At 35.1% G+C, this 22,968-nt stretch overlaps 1 protein-coding gene across 2 annotated transcripts; it reads right to left on the reverse strand.

The window, feature by feature from the left end:
• Positions 1–1,496: 1,496 nt before the first annotated feature.
• MYBL1 (MYB proto-oncogene like 1) lies at positions 1,497–22,945 on the reverse strand. Of its 2 annotated transcripts, none has more exons than XM_087961807.1 (16): positions 22,489–22,945; positions 18,068–18,173; positions 17,905–17,976; positions 17,590–17,682; positions 15,359–15,579; positions 14,162–14,345; positions 13,560–13,631; positions 12,285–12,383; positions 8,769–9,002; positions 7,004–7,348; positions 6,619–6,764; positions 6,302–6,416; positions 5,718–5,834; positions 5,526–5,630; positions 4,173–4,349; positions 1,497–3,443 (listed from the first exon to the last, which is right to left on the reverse strand). In XM_087961807.1, the coding sequence occupies exons 1-16, from the start codon at positions 22,506–22,508 to the stop codon at positions 3,315–3,317; spliced, it is 2,235 nt and encodes a 744-aa protein (XP_087817933.1). In that variant the 5' UTR covers positions 22,509–22,945; the 3' UTR covers positions 1,497–3,314. The 2 variants fall into 2 exon arrangements, with proteins under 2 accessions (XP_087817933.1, XP_026545083.1); XM_026689298.2 differs by having other exon boundaries at positions 12,285–12,386; positions 22,489–22,895.
• Positions 22,946–22,968: the final 23 nt, after the last annotated feature.

Consider the following 22,968-nt stretch of genomic DNA (forward strand, 5'->3'; position numbering starts at 1 on the left):
CGTAGTCATCTGAGTAATAGTCTCATTATGCAGCAAATCATAGTCACTGAGCTCCTTTATATTTTAGGGAGGGAGTATTCTAAAAATCTCACTTAAAAAGAGAACAAAACAAACAATACCAAAGAGTATTCCAAACTGTTTTCTTACATGTTGATGAAGAAATCTGTTTTCTACCAAATTATTCTGACAAAGGCTAACATTTTTTAAAACTGGCCTATATGAAAGATAGCAAGATGAATATTTTATATATAAATATTGATTTAGAATAAATAAATAACTATAGTATAGGGGTCTCCAGCTATTTTTTAAAGTATAGATTGTTTTACATACCACATACAATATTAAAATAAGGGGGAAATTCCTTTTTTGAGTTCTTGGTAGTATGTGGTATCAAGTTTCTTTCTAATAATTGTTTTTCCTTCTGCACAGCAACAGTTGATATCAATATAACTTGAGAACATGCCATCATTTTATTTGTCATTTTACATACAGTGCATATGATGCTCGCTCTTTCCATCTCTCATAGCAGCAAGCAGATTCTGCTACTAGCTATAGCAGCACACCCAGAAGTGGAGAGGAAGAGTGTCAGATATATAAATAGCTAAAAACTATAGTATACAGTATACAACTCTACAGTATAGAATTCTATTTATCTGTCAGTATTTAGGTTGACAGCACACCATTATGTTCTATAAGAAATTCACTAAAAAATAGCTACAAGAACAAAACCAAGACATTCCTTCAAATAGGACAAAAATAAGTGCAAGTGTCTAAAACAAGTAAATTGAAGCAACTCCCATAACCTGTGAAGATTAAAATCACGAACAACTCTTAAATTAAAAAAAAAAGACTATTTTGCTTTTTAAGCGGTTTTGTAACTATATTATTGGAGCTCCCAAGAGCAGCTATGAATTATTTTAAAGGCAATTCCAAATTTCAGAACTAGCAGTCATGGACACTTCCCCTTTAGCTTTGTATATGTCTAGGTACGGGTAAATGTTGAAGTGAGCTAAGCTACTATAGAAATAGACCAACAGCATGTGCCACAACTATGGCAGTAATTCATCAAGCATGATCATAGAGACAGCTACAGTAGTTACCCACCTATAAGTCAGTTAAGTTCTCCCCATATCAAAACAGACCCAAATGTAACAGGGCCCATGGCTGCTTGTTTCAAGAAAAGTAACTAAGTGAACCAGTTTTTTTTCATGTCACATTTGTAATAAAATGCAATGGGATTTACGCCTTCATTAAAGCCACAATAAGCCAAATTGTGTCTTACCACATTGTGTTTCTTCATAAAGGTTGTCCCTTTAATGTTCAATTTATAGAATATGTAAAATTAAAGTCAGGCAGATTTTAAAATGACTATGTAAACTACATGATTGAAAAGGGAATAGTGCAATCTTTAAATAGATGAAATGCAAATTAATGTACTTCACAGACTGTAATATTGCTGTAATATTCCAATGCACCAAGTTAACTCTTCTTCTTATGTCAACTAGAGCTATTTTATTACAAGCTCTGAAGACACTGTATGTGTTTGTGTGTACATACACATATATACAAAGAGGCTGAAATTTGTTTGTGACCACATACCATTTCAGCTGTTGATATTAGCAGAGCAGCCTTATCAATTCAAACATCCTGTCACAGATATATTCCTCCATTACAATACTTCAGTGAAAGTGCTCATCCTCTCTCCTTTCTTTTTCACAATGAAATCTATGCTACCCTGAAAGAACAGCCTAAGTCCAGAACAAGTTCTCTTTGAGACTTGTTCTGGACTCATGTTTAAAAAATATCATCGTTACATCAGCTAATTCCTGTATCACAACTTGTTCCATTATCTTTATGTGAACTGCCATGGACAAGGAGCAAAATAGAGCATACTATAAACAACCAGATGACTTGAAGCTCCTTCCCAAGTTTTGAGATATTAACTTCAGCCATGAACATTCTACCAACTTTCCAAAATGGTTATCATGGTGGCTTTTCTTCTTTCCTACTGCCTAAAGGTAATTGTAGAATCAAGAGCCACTAGAAGCTTGTTTGTATATTCCCTAATGCTTGCCTCAATATTTATGGAATAGCAACACTCTCATAAACTGAGAATAAGCCATTAAAGAAAGCAACCCTTCTCTTCCTATCTTAATGGCATAAAGAGAACTTTTTTCCCCTTTCATAGTGGCGTTCAGCCAAGGTTGATCCATTTCTTTTGTCCCGATCTTCCAAAACCACATGTATATATTTCTTACTGCCTTTGGTATATTTTGCAAAGATCCATCAAAATGAATGGAATTCCAAAGCCTTAAAAGCCAAAGGATATAGGAGGCAGCATCAGATTTGTGAATCAAGAAACCTAGTAAAGACTGGCAGTAAAAAGCAAAGTATAATGGTATATGGATGACTGGAATGCAAAAGGGAAATACAATTCATCTCCAAATGAACCAGATAGAACTGAAGTGATATATTACTTAGGGCTTAGGCTACACTAAGAAAAGTAGGAGGCAAAATGCACATCTATATAATTTCTGAACAAAGGGTGGTAAATTACTATTGCTCCTTTCTCTATTGCAGCCAAGAGCAAGTTTATGTTGCTTTGCAAAACAGGAAATATGTGGGTACTAGATGAAATTGCAGCCTCAAGCTTTAAAATGAAACTAAATTATACACAAACTGTCTCACAATTTACAAACACTATTCTGCTCCCACATGCTGTACAATACATTCAACAAAGGTCTCAGTTTGAGATTAATGAATACTGACGCTTTATCCTAATAAAAATTAAATTCATATCTTTGTCTTCTCGTACTAGAAGTACCATTCTCAAATAAATACATATAACACTGTGGTTAATTCTGTGCAGCATACCTTGTATAAGTAGTGCAACTGTCTATTCTTCCTTTAGCCCCTTTCTTCATATTCAAAATTGCTACATTAGCAAAAGCATTCTCAAAAAGTACTGTACATTTTTCTTTCATAGATTACCAAACACCTCTAAGTCTAATCTATAGTAAAAGTTTCTTTAGAAGAAAATTAGATGTATTTACTAAAGAATAATTTAGAAAACCGACTGGTAGAAAAAATATGTAGTTATTTCTTTTACCATTCAATTTAGTGGTCTTTCAAAAGACCATTTAAAAATTGCTTTTAAAAAAGGATGGGTGTGATATTTGCATCCCTTGTATTTTTCAAAAAAAAGGGTATTACAATCCCCTTAGAAGGCAGCTTCAAATAAGTACAAACATATTTCAGCTTAAAGTCTGTAATAAAAAGGGTGGGAAAGGTAGATCGATATGTTCTTAAGACAATCATAAGATGAGAGCCCTTGAAGTGCTGCCAGAAGCTGGGTAGGTGCTCAGGTACCTTCTTGCTTGCTCAGTCATAATAAGTTGATCTTCTGTCTTCCCATAAACAACAGCTTCCCATTCACAATTCGCCTGTTATACATAGTCCAGTTAATAATTACATTCAGAATCAAATCAATTAAGTGCCTTAAAGCCAAGGGCTAAAAATAACCAAACATTAAAATAAAAAAGCAAGAACTCAACATTTCTCAATTCCACTTAATGACTCAAAAGACTGCAATCCTTAGTCCCATTCTAAGAACTAGATATAGGAAAATAGTACTGGTCTCCTGACTAGCCTAAATAAACATGTAAAATTATGTAAAGCACTTTGAACACCAGGATATTGAAGGCGTAAAACTCATGGTTAGAACCAGTTAACCCTCCCAATGAAGCTACACGGGCATGTATGTTCAGGCATTGCTATTAAGAAGGTCTGAGTATGTTTTCCACAATTTATTCAATCTTCATTATCTAATTTACTCAAAAATTAGAAGACAGTGGGGATGTAGTACGTATTGTGTGTGTACAAAATTATGGAATGCATTAAATTAATAATGCAACTGAACACTCAGCAACTGTATCCTAAGGCTTTGGTAAAGACATTTTACTGCAATAGCAATTTTTAACTTAATGTATATTTCTCTTAATTTTGAGTCCTGAATCTGAAGGAGCAAGCATTTTGCAAACACAGGATATTTTAATAACAGAACCCTTGATTTTTTAATACATTAATAAATAATAGAAATATTATAATCTATAAAATTATTTTTCCAAGACAAAGTAAATAGAGTTAAATATTGAGAGTTCTTAAATACTGACCTGAAGAGGTTTTTCTCCTTTAATATTTTTTGAAGTGTATGTATTCAGCTTTTTTTTCCATGCTACATTCAGTTTTGTTGAATTGGAATCTTGTTTCTCTGGAGTTGTGTTGTCTCTATTGTCATGTATTTCCAATAACGGTATCATTAGAAGTGATGTAGTATAGATATTCTCTGACTATATTGCAAAAAAAAAAAAGTTTAGTACAACTAGTATCTTGCTGGAGAATTGTAAGTTTATATAGTTAAAGCAGCTTAAAAATACCATCCTGCAGGCTTGTATATTGAAATTCTGAGGCAAAGCTTTACAAGCATTTATCATTTTTTAAAAACTAGCACAAAATATTAAAAATAGGCTTTTATTAATCAAGAAGCTTCATTTAACTCCAAGAATTCAAACTTAAAATATTTAAAATTCTCAGTGAAACTATTCTAGCATCATTAACCTGAAACAGAAACTGAGAACTGCACTGGAGACAAATTTCTTGTCTATCTATTCACACTTAGACAAGCAAAGCATTCCATTCCATTCCATTCCATTCTATTCTATTCTATTCTATTCTATTCTAAACATTCCTATTCCGTTGTATCCCCTTTCTTAGAGCAAAGTAGACTAGAATATAAATATAAAACTAGCTACAGGTAGTATTTGTTCAGTAACCACTCATTCAGCAACCATTCAAAATTATGATGGCACCAAATAAGAAGTCTTTACAACTATTCCTGCAGCTATTGCAACGTTCTCATAGTCACGATTGTGGTTTGGGCAGTTGGCAATCAGTTTGCAATTATAACCATCAAGTGTTCTGAAACTTTGCAAGTGATTGTCATTTGCAAACTGTATTGCCATCTTCCAACAAGCAAATTCAATGGGGAAGGCTGCAAGAAGTTACAAATATGACTATGGAACGCTGCGACAGTGTAGGATTCATCCAATAATGGCAACTGGAACTGCTGCAACTGCCATTGTAAGTCAGTGCCATCACAAGAAGTCATGCCTTTTTTTAAAAAAAATGATTTATACTTTTTTTCTTTAAAGTATATAAGTGCTTAATAATGAAGTCATACTTTATGATCGCATTGCTTAGCAATCTAATTGCCAATCCCAATTTCCATTTTTAAGCAAGGACTACCAACATTACACTTGCTGAAATGAAAAAAGTTAGGCCACTGCTTATTCTTACAATTACTGATCATTATCGTTTTTAGTATCAGTTCTTTTAAATACTAAAATGTTTTCTTGCAGTAATTGTTGACAGGAAAAACATTGGTTAAAGTTCTTGATGCTGTAGCATATTCTAATCTGTTTCTATTTATTATTAAATATTTGAATTTCTGATATTATGGTACTGACCTGCATATCTGAAACATTATCTTCTGCAAAAAAAGGGTCACCAAGGTCTTCTTTTTCCCAAGGATCCAGGACCAATGATTTCCTGACTTTCTTTACAGAAGTGTTCTATGATCAATATTTTACAGAAAAAGAAGCAATTAAAAGTATTTCCATTGTTCTTGAAATTCTAGGGCTATATGCAGTATAATTTACCTCTAGTTTGCATCCTTTATGGACAGACTCTTCCTCTTCCCTGAAGAATATATCTGTTCCAGTTTCCTCTTTTAAAACCTCTCGAATATCTTCTTCCAAAAAGGCAAGAGGCTGTGACTGAAATTAAATGATTAAAATAACAGAAAATAGCAAGTTCATAATTTTTTATTACTGAAATCCATTGTTGTAAGCTGCTCAGAGTCACTTTGAAGTGAAATGGGCAGCAAACAAGTTTAATTTATTATGTAAAATATATAAAAGACACAAAATGTATTCAAGATATACATTGCTTGGATTGAGTATGTTACATCTTGAAATTCAGATTTTCTCTTTATAGCCAAAATCCATTGAATCAAGGTTGATAAAATTGACTAGTTTTATATTTTGTCCAATACACAAGGAGTTTAAATAAAGTTTTTAATTTACAGAATTTATAGAAATATAGTAACATGACAGTTTAGATATTATAACACGTTTGACCTTTTCCAAATGTAAATTATGTAGCATTGCTCAACCATCAACTTTTAATCCTAAATTTAGGTTGGTAACATTACATAAGGGATATGAATCAAAATGGTACACACCACAATTTTCAGAGGACCATATTTCTTTTCTTGAGCAGCTAAAGCATTCTTAAATGGAGTTGGAGTTCTTGGTGTTGTGCCCAGTAGTGATCTTCTAATAGTAGGTGTCCTAAAACTATACAAAATCCCAAAGATGTATCAACAATTTTATGATAATCAAAATAAATTGTTCTGAATAAAAAAGCTTTATGCAGAATCTTTTAATCTTTTACATTTTGCAGTCATTTTTAGTTCACTTAAGATTTACTTCCCTTTTTATTTCCCTTTATTTCAAAAAGCATATTTAATTCCTAATTCATATTAAATTATGTACCTACCCAGCATTTTCCTTTTGATCTTTGGGTGTTACATCTTTATTATGTAGGGGAGTTGTAATAAGAACTTTTTGGCTACAAATTGGAGTTGATGTAAATGGAGTATTTTCAACATTAAACTGCTCATTTCCAGAACATGTATTGAAGAACTGTATATAAATCAAGAATATAAAATATACAATTTAACTCCAACTGTTTAATGTCTGCAGTACTTATGAACAGCTCTATAGCAAGATAATTTTTCCCCATCTTATAATTTAAAATGTTGTTCCGTAGCTAAATAGGCACATGAGACCTTTGCAAAAAAACACACATTAATATGATCTACTTGTCATGACATTGTATTCTTTAAAGCATCACTAGAGTTGTAATCACTACATTTATTTACCTGAGAAGGGGAAAAAGGTAGTGTTTTCACTGGTGTTTGTTTTAGCATAGTATTGTTGCTACTAAGCCCATCATTCTGTTCATAGGCTGGTGATTGTCCAGTCCTGATTTTCTTCTTTTTGCGTAAAATTGTAGGAGGAGTACTGAATTTGGCTGTATTTGGAGATCTTGATTCTTCTTCATCACGTATTTTTTTGCCATCAAGTACAACACTTACATTAAACTGGCACTCCATGGCCCCATCATTATGCTGAATACGCATTAATTTTACTGGAGCTTGATTGACAGGTGAAGGAGCCGCATCAGAAAGGTCAAAGCTGGTGACATCACTCCATGCTACAGGATCCTCCAATATCCATCAACAGAACAGAAAAAATATATACTTACATCTCTTTAAAATAAGAGCTATTTATCTCCAGTTGAACTGTGATTCAGCTATATATTTATCATTTTAATGTATAAATACAGATCTTAACTTAAGTTCTAACATACTTTTAATCCATTTTTATAATCTAAAAATATAATCATTTTATCATTACAGATAGTACTTGCTTTGTTCAGTCATTCGTTCAGTGACCATTCCAAATTCAAATGGCTCTGAAAGGACATATGACCCATACTTAAAGTTCCAGGTGTGCCCTCATAATCACGTAATTGTGATCTAGAAACTTGGCAACCCATTCATACTTATGATTTATTGCCAAGCACCCTGTGATCTTGTAATCACCATTTGCAACCTTTCCTGCTGGCTTCTTCAGAAGGTCAATGGGGAAGCTAGCAGGAAAGGTGCTGCTGCCTGCCAAAAGGACACCCTCTGGTTTCTGGAGTCTGGCTGAAAAACTCTATCATGAAATCCAAGCAGAATTTTGGCATGGAACATTTGCAACACGGCGCGTTTGTAAGCCAGTCTCCATAAACTAGAAGATTCCCTCTCATTTCTGGAGACTGACTAAAAAAAGCATTCCAAAATCCAAGCAAAATTTTGGCAATAGAGATTTATTATAGAATAGGGAGGGTCAAACTCATCATCAGTCATGAGTCCCTGTATGCCCACAACAGATATAAGTCCAGCCCACCTTGAATTCTTTGCTTAACTCACTCTAATTCCACTTGACCATTAGTAGTTCAGATTCTTAGAGAACGCTTAAGCTTACAATAAATCTTTATACTCATTTGAACTGCCTGAATTTCCTCATTTCCTGACATTTACAGCCCAAAGATGCAGCACAGTGAGGCAAGGAGAACAGGATGTCTTAGGGAGGTGAGGGAGTGGTCCAGCAAAGGCTGCATAACTCTTCCTAGTTGGGAGCTGGAAATCCTGCTTGGATTTTGGCAGGGAGCATTTTTAGCTCCTAAGCAGAAATGTTCGAGCCTGTCCTGCACTAGGTCTCCCACTCTTCCCCTCACCAAGGCAACCCATGTTCCTTACCGGACACTCCATCTACTTCAGACCTATGTTTGCTTAACAACTGGAACTGGGAATGTCGAAATTATAGTCTCTAACCAAAGCAGTCACGACATCTTGCTTCATGACTGCTTCACTTGACCAAGATTCCAGCCTTAGTTGTGTTTATTAAATGAGGACTAGCTGTACTTTCTCAGATAATCCCAACAATTCAGATGTTCACTATCTATGATTTCTCTCACAAAAATTAATAAATAGCAATATCTCAGTTTTATTGAACAAAATTACTACTAATAATCTTAGTAAACTATTAAAATTTATATTTTTTCTGATTTATTACATGAATTTTATTAAGACTTACAGACTCAATGAGTTCCAGTGTCTCTGCAAATTCAGGTATGGTCTGTAGAGATGAAAGTACTGCATTTGCTTCCACAGCCAAGTATTTGCTAGGTGAGGTTTGCTGATTTATTGAAGCTTGTGTATCATCTATATCATAAAAGTCATTTGTTTGCTCCCCAAGGCTATTTAAAGTATTTGCCATGTTATCTTCCATGATGAAGTTTCCAGACCAATTCGAAAAGTTTCTGGCTTGCTAAGAACACAAAAAATGTTGCTGTTTTATTGAAAATTAAGCATGAAGTTATTCAAACTCACTATAGAAGATGTATGATTAATTAAGTTCACTGGCAATTATGGAAGTTGTGATATAAAATGGGCCAGAAAATCAATGTAATATAATTTTAATTAGTCTGTAATACATTTACCTGAAAGTAAGCCCATTTAATAAAGTGGCTTATTCCCCCCTCCCCAAAAGAAAATTACAAAAGGGTTATGCTGCTGATATAACCAAGTGACACATTCTTAAATGTGTCTAATTTTAACCTGTCAACAATCTTTATTGTGGTCCTAGAAATCATACTGCTAAATTTCTGTGATAAACTGTCAGAAACTAGAGGTGTTTCATTTCACTATTTTTAGGGTATATATTCATTCCTTTAAACCAAAAATAAATAAAAATTAATTATCAAAAGCACCAAAAAGAAGTCTCCTAGGCAGGGCAACATCCACTTGCATGACATCATGGAGTACTTCACCCCACCTGCTATGCCCTTAACTTGACTTTTTTGATGGCTGCTAGCCATCAAAATATTGCTTGCTCCTGCCTGGAGAAGAAAAGCTGGCTTAATAATTTTGCCAAATGATAGAGAAAGCATGCAATATATAATCCTCTAGCCACAAATTATGCAGTGATCCTCATGCTTCTCTCTCTGTATATGTATATGTATATGTATATGTATATATGTATGTATGTATGTATGTATGTATGTATGTATATGTATATGTATATGTATATGTATATGTATATGTATATGTATATATGGATCTTTGGTTATTCGGGTTTTCTCCCGCATAAGATTGGAAGTATCTAGGCAACGTTTCGAAGAAGTCTCATTCATCATCTTCAGGCTTCTGTATTCGGCTCTGTGCTTCTCAGAGTGATGTGAGCTTGCAGCTGCTTCTTCCTTTTAACTGCTGGTGGGGGTGTGACTTGATTGGGTGGGGGCTTGATTGGGTGGGGGCTTGTATGTATATGTGTATATATACATATAATCATATATATTATGTGTGTGTGTGTGTGTGTGTGTGTGTGTGTGTGTGTTTTCAAAGCTGAATACCATACATACACATACACAACACACACACACACAAACATATGTATGTTATTCGGCTTTGTTGGTATTTTCCCACGTCATTGTAGTTGTGCTTTTAAAGTTGTAGCAACGTTTGACAGAATCTCATCTGCCATCATCATTCTGCCGAACGTTGCTACAACTTTAAAAGCACAACTACAATGACGTGGGAAATATCTCGAACAAATACCATACATGTAAGTACACCTGAAAACTGAATACCATACATGTAAGTACCCCGAAAACTTAAGAATATATATATTTTCTTAAGTTTTGCGGTACTTACATGTATGGCCTTCAGCTTTGTTCGGGTATTTTCCCACGTCATAGTAGTGGTGCTTTTAAAGTTGTAGCAACGTTTCAGCAGAATCTCATCTGCCATCATCAGGCTTCTGTATTGTGTCCGTCTGAGTCAGACTTTTACAGTGGTTTCAGATTTAAATTTGGGGCAGCCTATTGCTGTGCCAGAATGGTTTTTCTTCATCCTGATTGGTTGGGAGTCTTGGTCTGTGTTTATTGGTCTCGGGGTTTGCTGTGTTCTGCTTGATTGGTGTCTCTAATATCTTCTGTCTGTTTTTGGCTCTTTTTGTATCTTGATTGGCTGGCAGCATTGTGTTACTTTATTGGAGGCCTTTAGTGCAGCTTGGCTTCGGGTAAATGGACGGCTATCATTAGTTAGGAAGCTGGGTTTCATCTGGGTACCTGGTTGGGATGTGTTTGAGCTGGAGGTATCAGGGGGGATCTGTTTGTGCCCAGGTGTTTGCCTGGCTTGTGGTGTGGAGATTTTTTTGTTTGTGAGTGCAGGCTTTCTTCTATTGGTCTGTCCAATGTATGTGGCCGGGCATGATGCACAGGGGACTTCGTATATGCCTTGGTTTTCCAGTAGTGTAGTTTTTTCATGTAGTGCCCTACATAAGAGGCACTACAGACAAAATTAGTAAGATACTATACCGACACCACATCAAGACTGCCTTCAAAACAGACAGAAAAATAGCAGCCATCCTCAGAAACCCCAAAGACAAAATTGACCTGGAAAACCAAGGCATATACGAAGTCCCCTGTGCATCATGCCCGGCCACATACATTGGACAGACCAATAGAAGAATAAGCACCCGCCTGGATGAACACAAAAATGCAGTCAAAAAGCTGGAACACACTTCCTCACTAGTCCAACACATGGAAGCCACAGGTCATAGCATCAACTTCAATGGCACCAAAACCCTAGCCACTATAGAAAACCCTAGCCACAGAATCATCAGAGAAGCCATAGAGATTGAAAAAAGACCAGAAAGCATGAATAGAAGAGATGATTCCACCAGGCTGTCAATCATTTGGAAGCCTGCACTCACAAACAAAAAAATCTCCACACCACAAGCCAGGCAAACACCTGGGCACAAACAGATCCCCCTGATACTTCCAGCTCAAACACATCCCAACCAGGCACCCAGATGAAACCCAGCTTCCTAACTAATGATAGCCGATCCATTTACCCGAAGCCAAGCTGCACTAAAGGCCTCCAATAAAGTAACACAATGCTGCCAGCCAATCAAGATACAAAAAGAGCCAAAAAACAGACAGAAGATATTAGAGACACCAATCAAGCAGAACACAGCAAACTCCGAGACCAATAAACACAGACCAAGACTCCCAACCAATCAGGATAAAGAAAAAACCATTCTGGCACAGCAATAGGCTGCCCCAAATTTAAATCTGAAACCACTGTAAAAGTCTGACTCACAGACGGACACAATACAGAAGCCTGATGATGGCAGATGAGATTCTGCTGAAACGTTGCTACAACTTTAAAAGCACCACTACTATGACGTGGGAAAATACCCGAACAAAGCTGAAGGCTATATATATACATACATACATACATACATACATACATATATATATATATATATATATATGTTTAACTTTCCCTGAGTCATCAAAGGAGATATAAAAAGCACAGAAAGTAGTATGTAATCCTAAAAGTCACAAGAAAAATATAAGCAATATTCTATGCCATCCAAATTTTCTCAGCTGCCCATCTGTTGAGAAGTGAAACATGATTTCTTCAACTATAGTTCAAATGCCATTACAGTATATTTGTTCATTAATTAATTTTAAAGATGTAAAAAGACTTAATTGCCAAAATTATGTAACAAAAATGTTACATTTATGCAAGCAGCTCTTACTGAGGACACTCTCTTTCTCCTGATTTCATTTTCAGCTGACATAAGTAGCAATTCAAGTTCTTTAATTTTTTTCTCTTTGTCAGGATCATCATCAAATGGCTGCTAGAATGGACATTGAGGGGAGGGGACACACAAAGAGATAGAATTACATTTAGGACACATCACTAGGAGATAATTTATAAGGGGCATTAGAATGAAATGATAACAGGACTTTTGTTAAAATTAAAATTATCAGGTGTAAGTAAATAGTAGAAATGCAGCTGATAACATGTGCTTAAAATGAACCTAGCTGTCTAATTTCCAACAATATACTTCAGAATAATTTCAGAGCAAAGTTGAAATCCTGACAGAGTTATAGTAGAGTCAGTGGTGCTCTGAGCTTGGTTGTTTGCTGCAGACATTTCATCCCTGACTAGGTAATATCATCAAAGGTAGAAGAGAGTGGTGTTTGCTTCCTGTTTATATACAGGAAGCTTCCTTGCCATTGTTGATGAAAGCCTATTATCACAATGATGAAATTGCCCTGAACATGATCAAACCTGAACTGGCACAGTATTTGAAACTGGACCTGATTATTATCAAATAGCGGGGAACTATTATCCTTTTATTTATTGTCACTTTTTATCAGTCTGATTTAGATCAGCCTGGCACAGACATATTTATATATTAGGCTATAGGCTAACTTGCAGAATAACAATAAAAAAAGTAAACAGAATTTGGCAATATTTTAAAATACACATCAGTTCTGTAGACTGGTGTTGATATAGATGTATAAGATGATCATAATTATTTTTATTTCATAATTGCTCAGTGACAAAAAATATTCCTCGAATTTTTAAATACATTATTCTTTTGCAAGATATTACCAATTTCCATCCAATCAAACTGATACATTAAAAAACAAAATAAGCTGAAATTCTGGAGAGGCAAGTAATGGAAATTTCATACAGTAGACCAATATATTTGATACTACTTAAAAAAAACTCCCAGATTTATACACATGGATTTTATCTGCTATCCAAGATCTAAAATAATTCAGCTGCATTAACATATGCTTTTTTTATCAAAATAGTTCCATTTTCTTAATGGAAAGTGTTCAAATTATTGGACACAATAATATGTCAATCCTTTCAAAATAACTGAGGTTGATTGTATTCCTGAAAATAAGGTCCCTATTAAGAATATTTTTTCATATAACAATTAAACAGAAATATTTTTGTGCTGTCATCATGTCAGAGAAAGGGTAAAATGTGAATATAGTTACCCAACAATTACCTGAATAAAGTTTGAAGGAGCTGCAACATCTAAACAGCTGCTTTCTGTTGAAACATACTGGTAACCTGGTATCTAACAAATCAATAGTTATTTACACAAATATAATCAATTATCTCTGCACAATTATTTCCACAGAATAACTTAAACATTTAATTTTAGAAAAAAATAATTTGAACATTTCAAAGAATTATTACTTTGAGACAAAATAAGAATATTAAGAAGAAAAAAATTGAAAACCAAATATTTTCAAGAACAAATATTTACAGTGAAAAAGCAGTTTAACTTAAAAAATATATCAAAAATAAATCAACAAGAAAAGGTTAAAACAATGCTGAAGGTATTAAAAATTCTGGATTCTTTCAAGTATCTCACCTAAATTATTTTAAATTATTTGCAGCATGAAGTTCTCACACATTCTCCTATAGCAGGGCTGTCAAACTCACGGCCCGTGGTCCAGATGGATCACATGCTGGCCACGCCCAAGCCCAGTTTAGTGAAGGAGGGAAAAGTCCCAATATGTCATGTGACGATGCCGTGACACCGTGAATTTAACACCCTTGTCCTATAGTAAAAAATATGGCTATAAAAAATTGGAAACCTACATGTGTCTGAACTGGTATATAAAATTGATTTTGGGCATGCAGATGATCCGTAGATACACAAGTTTTGTGAGGAAGTTTTGATAAACAAGGGCGCTCTGTCTTGATTCCATCTTGTAAATATCCTTCTTGTTCAACTTTTCTTCGCATCGTAGAGTTCCAATGATTTTTTATTGAGTTGTCAGTCCTAAACAAATAATAGGATATAATCCTAAATCAAGTTCTCTATAGTTACACTAATTTCAGTGGGGAAAAAATGAATCATTTTTGAGTGAGACAAAACATTTTTAATAAGTTGTACTATGTCCATAACGTAAACATTGTATTTATTATGTATTGCATAGAATTGAAAATTAGGCAGCAAGAAATGTTAAAATGCAAAATTAGTTTTCCAGAATTTCCTAAAATAAAATTTCAGTTTAAATGTTTCTAAAAGAGGTATTAAAATATTATAATACTTTTATATTATTCCTTCTCAAAAATGAGGAAAGAAACATCACAATAGGAGTCTTCTAACAGAGATTTGTACAAGTTTATTCCAGAAGCCAGGCGTGTTTCCTGAATTATGCCCAAACCCTAACCTTCTCATTTTTTAAGTTGCCTTATGGCCTTTAGGTCTTTTATAGTAGTTGAAGATGTCTACTTCACTACTATTTGTTTCAGTTATCAAAGGCTCTGATTTGAGGGGCAAAGAAAGTAAATGTATCTTGCTTCCCATGCAGGAGGTGGGGCATTGGCCTGAAAATGTCTGGTGAGCTTTTCAACATTCCTCTGTATCTGTGTTCTCTGAGCCTTTCAAGTCCTCTGTGTCCGTGCTGGGAGAGAGGATGGGGCAAGATTACACAGGATCACTGAAATCTGGGCGGATGAAAACTAGGAAGAAAGGGGTTTGCTGAGAGAGAGCAGGACAGTAGTGATAGTTCTTCATTTTGGAATAAATTAAGATTTGAAGCACTGCTGCCTTAGCAGTAATATTATAAAGCCCTATCAGTACTTTCCTAGCATGAGACTTTCTGAAGAAAATAGGCTCTATACTCCCAAATTGAAGAATTAATCCAGTTAATTGTGCTGGTTTTCTAGCATAATGAACAGTTAGAAGTTCTAACTGGGTTAATGGAAAATGTATTAGTATATTGTGCAAAAAAGGCCACATAATAGCATCATTTTAAACAAACAGACGATTAGAAAAAAAAACCCGACCTTCCAGGGAGCAGTTTTGCAATTTCAGCCCATCGGTTTCCTAAACGTTTATGAGCTTCATAGATGATTCTGTCTTCCTCTTCCGTCCATGAAGATTTCTTTACCTCTGGATTAAGATGATTGTGCCATCTCTCTCGACATTGTTTCCCTATCCTTCCTTTCAAGTGCTTTGCAATCAAAGACCAGCGTTTGGGGCCATATTTCTGAACAAGTTCAATCACCTGGAATACAAATTGAATGGCACATTTTCTCCAGCATTGTTTTAAGAAAAAATAGTACCCATGTAAAAGAAGCAAAGGATCTCATTCTATTTATTTAATTATTTAGCCACAAAATCATTCTGACTTCCAGTGGCTTACATTTAGGACACTGGTGCTAAGGGGAAGTATAAAAATACAATGGATGAGATCCCACATAATGCTAAGCCAGGGTTTTTTTGTAGCATACTTTGCCATGGTAGCTCACATTATTCTGTAATAGGTTGACTGATCTAAGTACACACATACATAAGCGCGCACACACACACACACCCCTCACATTATGATGCAGCATTATGTATAAACCAGACCTAATATCATATTTAGAAACTAGCTGGTGGAGTGCAGTATTAGAATATCTAAAGCAGTGATCCCCAACCTTTTTGGCGCGCGACCCGGTACCGGCATCAGCTGGGCGCCCGCGCCCGTGCCGGAATTTTTGATGAAAGCGTGCTTCCGGTGAGCTTCCTACCGGAAAAGCTCACCGGAAGCACTTTTTCATGAAAAGATGGCGGCGCCAGCAAGCCAGCGGCCCGGTAGGAGTTGTTCCGCAGACCGGTCCGGTCCGCGGACCGGTGGTTGGGGACCCCTGATCTAAAGGGTAGGATACAGAACATAGTTTGAAATAATCTTACAAAGCTAAATTATAACATTCCCTTCCAAATATATATTGGTGAAATGAGACATTTAATGTAAGGAAATAGAATATTATATATGTATCTACCCTTTACTTCCAGCATCTCAGGTATGTCCTCGAGGTGCCTACAATGTCATAAAATCTGGCAGATAGCTGTAAGGAAGGAACGTCTTCTCTATAAAGGCATGCTTGCCCTAGGCCAATCTTTTCCCAGGTATCTTTATAACTGCCCATTCTATGCACATTTAGTGGCATTTGTGTCTTATAGTATCTTCTTTATGCAATTTCTAGTGCTATGCAGTACTTCAGGCTTATTTCTCAGACTACACCTTGTTAAAGCCACTGCATCCTTTCTGGAATCCACAGCGTCTTTCCACAACTTCATACAATCCAGAGAAAAGACATGGGTCAGTTGTAAAAATATACTATAATATACTACCTTTACAACAGTGAGTACCCCTAAAAAATCTATTTGGAATTAAACCTAAAACATTCCATAGCCTTACTATTTATTGTACTTTATTGTTTTGTTTTTAACTTGCAACTTGCAATTCACTTAAGAAATATTTTGCAATCCACTTAAGGAATGTTGGTTTTGTCTTTTATTAATATTTTATTTCAAATTATATTATATTTATTATAAATTTATGAATAATGAAAAAGCTTAAAAATATGAAAAAACAAATTACAGAAAATACAATTAATTTGGGAAATCTTTATTTATATATAATTAATTTTATTTAAAAGGTATTGCCAGTTTCACATAACATTTTATTGATTTGGTATATATGTTATCATTTCTTTCCAAAAGGAACAATATTAATAATTCTGTGACGGAAGATTTTAATTTAAATTCTTGAACAAATATGGCAATAACTACCATATATAATGGAGCATAGGAATAAAAGAATATTTGTAGCTCAGGGTTGAAATGAAGGTTCCTTGGTGCTCTCAGCTTGATTGTTTTCTTGCAGACGTTTCATTACTGATGATGTTACCTAGTTTGGCTAAATGAAACGTCTGCAAGTAAACAACCAAGCTCACAGAGCACCGAGGATCCCTCAAGCATAGGAATGTTAAGACATATTGGGTAAAACATATTAAATTGGAATGTATTCTAATTAAAGGCCAAGCACAGCTCCTAAGCTAAAAAGAGAGAAGAATCTCTATTTTACGCAGCAAAGAATATGGATGCAAATATTTATAATGTACTTATTTATATCCTACTTTGTATTGAACTACGTATGGCAAACAGGACAATAGATACCTGAATAACAGTACTGTCCTTCCTGAAACAAAATTAGTACTTAGGAGCAATATAAATATAAATCCGATACCCTCTGATCTTCTTCCTTAGTCCAGGGGCCTTTAATAAGTTCTGGATTTAGGACCTTCTGCCATCGATGCTGACACTGAAAATCAGAACGATTCTGAAAAAAATGAAAAAGAATTATTCTCTGTGTAGCTTGCCAACCTGATTGAAGATGTTATAGGATTCTAATATTTGTATAGCATTTCTACTATAAAACTAGGAATTCTAACAGATGTATATAGAGAGAGGTCTTTTTTTCTATCTGCTTATTGTTTATTCAGACAATGATGCTCAGACTTTTGAATAGTTGAATACTAAATAAGAAAAACTTTCCACTTACTTGTAAATGACTAGAAATAAATGTCCAGTCACTTGTACCATGCTGTTCTACTAGTTTTTTAAGTTTTTCATCCTGTAATAAATGATAAAAATTTCCATCAATAATTTTTCAACACTGAACCCAAAACTGTATGGAAGATAAGCCATGTTACAGTTGAACTCACCTCATCACGGGTCCATTTTACTCTGTTACATATCTTTTTTGCCCCTTTTTGTTGTGGTACTTCATAGTCATGATCTGCATAATGAAGTTCATCATCATCTTCCTCACTGCAAAGTGCAAGCTATTATTAAATTAACACTGACAGTAAATTTATGCCTATGTCTCACATGTTTTAAAGACTTATAGTCAACATTTTAGACTAAAAAGTACCGCAAACTTTAGGCATTTGTTCATACACCATTACTGACTGAACAGCTAAAGTCTAAGTAAAAGTTTAAGAAGCAACCAAACCAATCCTTTAAATATGAATTAAATATTTATTAAAATATATTTGCACTTTTAAAATATGCAAGATCATAGTAGGCATAATGTGAATGGTGTATAGGAATACTATGTTTACATATCTCTACATTTCTTAAACAGAAGGCAATCTGGGAAGAATGTCCCAATTAGAATATTTCTTACGGTAGTTGTCTTTTACTTTTACACTATTTTCTCTTTGGTGGGATGCCCACATTACATCCTCCCCTATTTCACATTCTTGATCTATGTCAAGATCAAATTTTAGTGCTTTCAGGAAAAAGAATAGAGAATTTAAGCATACCCTGAAAGATGACTTTAGTTCCAACAATAACACAGTTTTCCCAGTGTGCTTGACACCAATTGAAAGCAAATGTATCTGTATACAATATATCATATGTATTACACAGACAATCCTCATACTGACATAATCAAACAAAGTTTAGATTTGTGATAAAACCCATGAACTAGTGTCACAAAGCTTATTTTGAGAATACCAAATATACAATCAATCAATCAGAATAGAACTGGAAGGGATCTTGGAGGTCTTTTAGTCCTCATGAGTATACATGAGTGTTGAATGAAAACTAATCAAGACGAGAACCAAACTTGAATGAAGGATAAATTTCCTGACACTGAGAACAATTCATCAGTGGAATGAGTTGCATCCAGAAGTTGTGGCTGCTCCAACACTGGATATTTTGAAGAACAGATCGGACAATCATTTGTCTGAAATGGTATAGGGTTTCTTGCTTGAATAAAGGGTTGGAGTGGAAGATCTGCAAGGTCCCTTCCAACTCTATCATTTTGCTTCCATTATTATAAATTGTAAACAGAGGGCAATACTGATGCACATGAAGCTCTGACATTTTTTAGCATTTGTTCTTTCACTTCACTTGCCAGGAACTTGCTGTTAGAAAAAGTTGTGTTGCTATAATTTGTGAAAAGAAAAACTGAAGTAGGTACTCATTAGTGTATTTAAGCAAAATGCCTTCATTAGGTTTTTGACTAATGAAGGTCAAAAACTTGTCCCTCCAATTAAAATTCATCTTTCAATACACATTGTTTACGGTGATGGCTATATTGATATGAGTAATGTGCACTGTTGAGCCATCAAATTCTAAATATAGTACCCCAGCAAGAACCAAATTGTTCAATTAAGAATGAAATGCATAACCAGTCAGAACAACCAACAAATTTCACATGAGAAAATTTCATGAATTGATTAAAGATAATTGACAGATCACTCAAGAGAAAATTTCTGTTAACAACATTTGGGTCATATAATTGATATTCTTCAAAATTGGAAGAGTTCTGAAATAAGTGTTCCTCATATGCTGACTGCAGAAAACCTCAAGAATTGAAATTTTCTGATTATTATTATCATATTACAAGAATGAAGAGTTTCTTCACAGCATCATGATAATAAAGAAAACATAGGCCCATTCTTATAAACAAAAAATAAGCATTAGTTCATGGGGTATTATCACAAATCTTAATTGTGGAAAAAAGTTCAAAATTTGTGCTTTGGCAGAAAAACGTATTACAGTTTTGGGCATTACAGAAGGTACTATTCCATTGGAATTCCTTAAGCACCAATATCAAATTATAGTGCTACACTGCAATATTCAAAATCTTGAAATAATTATTAGTTTAGAAGTTTAAGGAACTCTTAAGGAGTATCTTTAAGATAATCCTAGGCCTCAAAAGTCACAAGACATCCAAAAGGCAATCTAGAAGTTGCATCTCATCATCTTAATCTGTCCACCATAATCCAGTGTAGGTGACATGCAACTTCCAACTTTTTTCAAAATTGAAAAAACATCTTTCAACTTGAGTTCTTAACTCAAATGAAGTAGAAAGGACTGTCAAAAGACAAAGCATGGAATTCTTTCATGATGGTTTAAGAAGCTTGCCCATAATTGGCAGAAGTATATAGCAAATAGTGGTGATTATGTGGAGCATACAAATACCAAAAGTGCTCATTTCAATAATTATTTTCCTGTTTCATTTATTAAAATATCCTTATTTAAATTAACTTTTTGGAAATGAAGGCGTTACTTTTCACTCACTATCTTTGTACAAATGCCTAGACTAGTTTATACATGGCATTTTCCCCAGGTCAAAATAATATATAAAAGAAAAAATATTTTTCTTCAAGGAAGTTAATTGTATGCAAATACTGCACATTAGAAAATAATTAAACAGCAGCATTCATTTTCAGAACTATTAAAGAAAACAAATGTTTTCACCTTTGTTTCCTTGAGAACAGTCTGCCATCTACTGGCTTCTTAGAGAACTATACTAATATTTACCAAATTAGGTGTTTCATTTACAATTTTTTCATAGTCTTCTTTGCAAATGGTTTAAGCAAGATATTAAGTATTATCATATAAAATAGAGAATAGACAAATCCCCTTTTTCATAGTCTTTTTGCTCAATTCCTTTACAATATTTATTTGTGTTCAGGAAAAAATCATATTAAAAGAGTATTTCTCATTAATATTTTCATTTTAAAATCTTTTAAGAAAATATATTGATAAGATCAGTCTACAATACTGCTATATTATTTTTTCAGTTGATTCTCCCCCTTTGAGTCAGAGACAGCAGTCATGACTCTCCAAATATGGTGAATCTACAATTTGCAACTCTTTTAATCATCTTAGGGCAATTCTTGAATTGAATCCATTTCAATTCTTGATTTGGTAGTTCTCTAATTGCTTCTAGTTGGCACAATAGGGGTTTGGACATTATCATCTGTCATAACTAAACAAAGTTATATAAACCATAATTAAAGTGGATCAATTTTCCGTATCTTCAAAAGCCCATCACATTACTTCTATGCCTTCTATTTATTTGGAAATAAGTTCTGCCAATTTCATATAATTTACAAAATTGTATTCACAATTCATAGTTGACAAAAGAGAAGTCTATATAAAGAAGACAAATCATAATGTAGGTAGGAATGTATTTGAAGGTAAACTGAAAAATCCACCTAAGATACTGATTGGAACTGGACCAATTTATATACTTTGGTTTCCACCCAATGAAATCTACCAGTAAAGAAATATCTCTATATTATCTATTTATTATAAGAGGTTTCAAGCCAAATATCCTTACTTGCTGAAGAATCATACATTGTTGCTTAGTAGCCAGCTGTTTCAAAAATTCAGTAAAATGCCTTCTCTTGCTTTATTATCTTTTTATTACTAATAAACTTTCTGTACCTTGGATCTTTTACTCCTCTACATATTTTTAGTGCTAAACTTTATCATTTTTACCACAGTTTTAGATTGTTCTGTATTTATTATTTTCCTGTTTTTCCCTTTGCATTTAATGTTATTTTTCGTTCTGTTTTTGTATGCTATCCTCTGAGAAATTGATTAAACAAGAAATTTATCCTGCAAATATGTTAGTTTGAAACAAATTACAACTATTAGCTATTTATTTTTCTAATAAATGAGTAGAAAAACATGAAAAGTTTTCAATACGTTTCTTGGTTTATGTGCAAGTTTTGACTGAAGGCCAATACTTTATTGTTCCCTTCTGCAATCCTTAAATATTATTTTTGCTTACATACTCCCATATTTAAATAATATATAGGAGAAAACTAATTCAGCAAAATCATACCGGGGACACATTATTCTCTTTCAGACTTTCCCTCTCACATACTTTTACTTATTGTACAAAAAAAACCATTCAAAGAGAGAAACAAGAAGCAAAAACGGAAGAAATGACACGATAGGATAGCAGGAATATTTTTGGTACTTATACTTTTTCCGCACAAAGATGTGATTTGGCATCAAGCGAGGAAATAACCAAATAGATGAAATAGGACCATCTTTTCACCCTGTGTAAAAGCAGCGTAACAAAACCTTAAACCACCATCACTAGAAAGATCCAGGCCGAGGCACAAGTGAGAACGGGTCAGAGCTGCCAGGGCACGTGGAAGCGGCAGCAGAAAACCTTCCATGGTCCGTGGGGAGGAGAAGCGGGGCTGGGTCAGAAGCCCTCGCCAAAGAGGGTGGCACGGCCTGTTCCGCGGCGGAAAAAGTGGGAAACGCAGAGCCGGGCATGGAGGATGCCAAGGCGGCGATCAGGAGAGTGTACGGGGCCACTCACCTGCGCGGCCTCTTCGCCATCCTTCGCGTGCACCATAAAGCAAGCAGAAAGGAACGGGGATGGCCCCGCCGACCAGGAGCGCTCGCTCAATCGAAGCCGCCGGGCGATGCCCGACAGAGGGGGTCCGGGGAGAGGGGCGCTGCTTTTTTAGCCCCGGCCCCGCACCGTTCCCCGTACCGGGGGCATGGCCCGACACCCAGCCAAAAACGGCAGGCGAAAGGATCGGGGACCAAAGCGAGAGGAGCCCTGGTCCGGCTGCCACTGCTCGGTCCTCCGCCTCGAACGCTTTCCAGAGGCGCCGCCGAGCTCGCGGGGTTTTTGTTGTTGTTGTTTTTTTTTTCCTTTCCCTTTTCGACCCTGCCGCCGAATCTCGCGCCCAGCCTCTGTCCGGAGCCACCGTTTGAATCTGCGCACGCGGACTGACACCCCATTGGCTGCTGCAGAAAGCACGCGACCAAACGGGGGAGCTTGGGCGAGGGA

This window comes from Notechis scutatus, chromosome 3, assembly GCF_049901735.1.
Source record: "Notechis scutatus isolate UNSWTSFEM ecotype Mainland chromosome 3, rNotScu1.2, whole genome shotgun sequence".
NCBI lineage: Eukaryota > Metazoa > Chordata > Lepidosauria > Squamata > Elapidae > Notechis > Notechis scutatus.